The sequence below is a fragment of the Myotis brandtii genome, unplaced genomic scaffold (assembly GCF_000412655.1).
Source record: "Myotis brandtii unplaced genomic scaffold, ASM41265v1 scaffold314, whole genome shotgun sequence".
In the NCBI taxonomy this organism is placed as follows: domain Eukaryota; kingdom Metazoa; phylum Chordata; class Mammalia; order Chiroptera; family Vespertilionidae; genus Myotis; species Myotis brandtii.
The window spans coordinates 144,850-147,981 of NW_005362033.1; the positions used below are offsets into that span (position 1 = coordinate 144,850).

General features: G+C 56.3%; 1 protein-coding gene across 1 annotated transcript in view; it reads left to right on the forward strand.

The window, feature by feature from the left end:
• TMEM11 (transmembrane protein 11) overlaps nucleotides 1-1,648 on the forward strand; it is an 11,236-nt gene extending 9,588 nt beyond the window's left edge. Inside the window, exon 2 of the mRNA XM_005870146.2 lies at nucleotides 769-1,648. Coding sequence (XP_005870208.1) covers nucleotides 769-1,285 — 517 coding nt within the window. The 3' untranslated portion in view covers nucleotides 1,286-1,648. The remainder of the gene's footprint in view (nucleotides 1-768) is intronic.
• Nucleotides 1,649-3,132: the final 1,484 nt, after the last annotated feature.

The window sequence follows — 3,132 nt, forward strand, 5'->3', positions numbered from 1 at the left end:
TCGGATCAGCTCAGCCCCTAGGAGTGGGTCTTTGTGAGACTAAATCCAGTCCTGGCCTACAGGTCAGCGTGGGCTCCCAGGTCCACTAAGTGTCGGTCATTGCTGTTCTTGAGATGTCTCTTTTCCTGATTAAATAAAGGGCTTGCTCGCTAAGCAGTGTGCTGGGGTGCTTAGGGGTGCCAGCCTGGGGAGGGCCAGGGGACTTTGTGCAGCGTGTCCTTCCACAAGGGTCAGAGGAGTTTGGTTCTCAGTCGCCCAGGGCAAAAGTGCCCTGCAGGCCAGAGGGGACTGGTTTTGAGCCATGCACGGGGCAGGGTGTTGGGTGGTCTCTGCCTCAGGCCCTGCGGTTGCGCTGACTTCACCCTGCTCACCTTGGGCTTCTGTGTTGGGGGTGTTAATGCGATTCGGGGCTGACCTCATCCTTGTTTCCTGGGAGCTCAGCTAACTCAGACCTGTCCATCCCCTGCAGCAGACCAACCGCCTGGCGCAGTGTATACTGCAGGTTGTCATTTAGAGATTAGGGTACTCCTGCACCTTTTCATAGTCCGTTAGTTTCTTTCAGAAAAACAATTCTTCACTGATGATCCCAAGTATTGGGTTCTAAGGGTGATAGAAACTTAAGTGAGATGTGGTGTTTTCAAGAGCTCAGGCTCTCGGCTGAGCTGAGGCCAGACTCCGCCTCAGTGCCTTCCCCTCAGTGTCTCAGCAAAGAAACGTAGTAAGTGCTCCCAGCTAACTCTTGTCTTTTTCTTGCCCCTCCCTCCTAAGGGTGAGCTTGTCGGCCACAGACTGTTACATTGTGCACGAGATCTACAATGGGGAGAACGCGCAAGACCAGTTTGAGTATGAGCTGGAGCAGGCCCTGGAAGCCCAGTACAAGTACATCGTGATCGAGCCCACCCGCATCGGCGATGAGACCTCGCGCTGGATCACTCTGGGCAACTATCTGCACAAGACCACCGTGCTGGCAGGCACCGCTTGCCTCTTCACCCCACTGGCACTGCCCCTAGATTACTCCCACTACATCTCCCTGCCCGCGGGCGTGCTGAGCCTGGCCTGCTGCACCCTCTACGGCATCTCCTGGCAGTTTGACCCCTGCTGCAAGTACCAAGTGGAGTACGACGCCTATAAACTGTCCCGCCTGCCCCTGCACACACTCACCTCCTCCACCCCCGTGGTGCTGGTCCGGAAGGACGACTTGCACAGAAAGAGACTGCACAACACGATAGCGCTCGCCGCCCTGGTGTACTGTGTAAAGAAGGTGTACGAGCTCTACGCCGTATGATCGCACGCCCCGAGGGAGCAGGCAGCCGGCCCACAGGAGACAGCAGAGTATGCAGGTCGCACAGGAACATTTTTTTGCTCCATGAGGCAATGGAGCCTGGGAAGGTGTTTGGTTTAATAGTTGTTATTTTTTAAAAATAACACAGATCACAAATGTACCAAGGGTTTTTTCAACTCGCCTCACTAAGCTGTGGATTTCTGCAACCCACAGGGAGTCTGATGAGGCCATGTTCTGACTGGGCATGGAATGTTGATGGGAGCTGAGGGGGGTGAGTGTGCTGGGGTGGAGTCTTGAAGTTTATTGTTTAACTACCTTCCAGAGCCAACCAGAAGCAATTGACCATTAAAATGATGAGAATTTCAACTCCAGGTGTCTTTGCTTTTCATGACTGTGCCAGTAGCTGCTGCAGTCGGCCCGTGGATGGCACCAGAGGCCGCCCTGCGTCTGGCTGCAGCCGGTGTCAGCACGTGAGTAGAGCAGGCCCTGAACAGGGCAGGCTTAGACCCACCCAGAGACATCTCCTGTCTCACCTGGCCCTGCTTCCCAGGCTAGCACTGCTCAACGCCGTGCAGGGACGGGACAGGGGAGGGTGACAGGCCTGGAGGTCGCCGGGCCTCTGGTGCATGTGCACAACTGGGGTCTGACCTCTTGCCCAGGTTTGGATTTAGGACAATGAGAAGCTCACGTCTGCACCTGTTTAAAGCACTGGAGCTGTTCCTCACGTGCCCTGAGCAGGCCTGTTCCGCAGGTGCCGAGTCCTGTGCTGCTTGCACACCGAAAGGCCTGTGAGCACCACCTTCCACCTTCCCTCTAAGCCTTTGCGTAAATGGAATTATCCCTCCACGAAGAAGTTGGGCCCCTGCCTTAACGGCAGCTTTCCCAAGACCTGCTCTCAGCCATCCTTGAGCTACGGAAGGGTCAGGGCCCATCCGCAAGGTCATCCTGGAGAGCAATGCCGATCTGTACGAAGGCCTCGGGCGATGGACATTTTTTCTAGACCCAGAGCTTTAAAGGTGAAAGGCACCCATGGTGGGGCAAGCCCTTGAGATCTTGCTCCTGGGCAGCCTGGTTCAGATAAACTCACAGAAATTCAAAAACAAAACGAGGAGCCCATGGCCACCAGCTGGAGAGACTGCTTGAACTCTAAGGGCCCTGGAGACACTAATCACTCGGTTGAGTGCCAGGGGCCAGAAACCGTGTTGGGTAAACACTACTGTTTCCATGGTGGTCTGGTCACTGGGACCCGGCAAATTGGCAGTGATCCCAGACAGACCTCAGCTCAACTGTGCGATGCCCACGACTGGGCTGCCTGACTGCTGGCCCCTGAGCCTGCTGGGCAGGAAGGGTAGGTATTGTAATAGCCCAGATTTGGACAGGGAGCCCCATGCCCTGCCTGCAAATCAGGTTTCCTGGGGGAGGCAGATAGACGCAGACAAGCAGTGCCATCCCAGGCCTGCTGAGCAGCAGCCCTCGCCAGAAACGGAGGCCAGGTGCACAGCACAAAGTGATTGCTGTCGGGTGGACCAGCCCCGGTTCTGAAATGCCACCTTAACTGTGTCCATGCTGGAGTGAGCACAGACTAGCTGAGCGGTGCCCCAGGCAGGGAAGGAGCCGTAGAGCCACCTCCCACATCGGGGTGTCCGGCCCTCTGCTGGTGCCCGACGTACCTATTCTGCCACCTTCCACCTAGACACAGCTGACACAGGTCATGCTCACGTTACCAGGCCACAGCGCTCTTGAAAAAACGAAATAGCTGCCACCTGAGAGGAAGCAGAGGCCAGGTGAGGTGGGCCTCCTCTGCTGAGTCCACAGGCATGAGCCCCGTGTGTGTGCTTGTGACTGGGTCA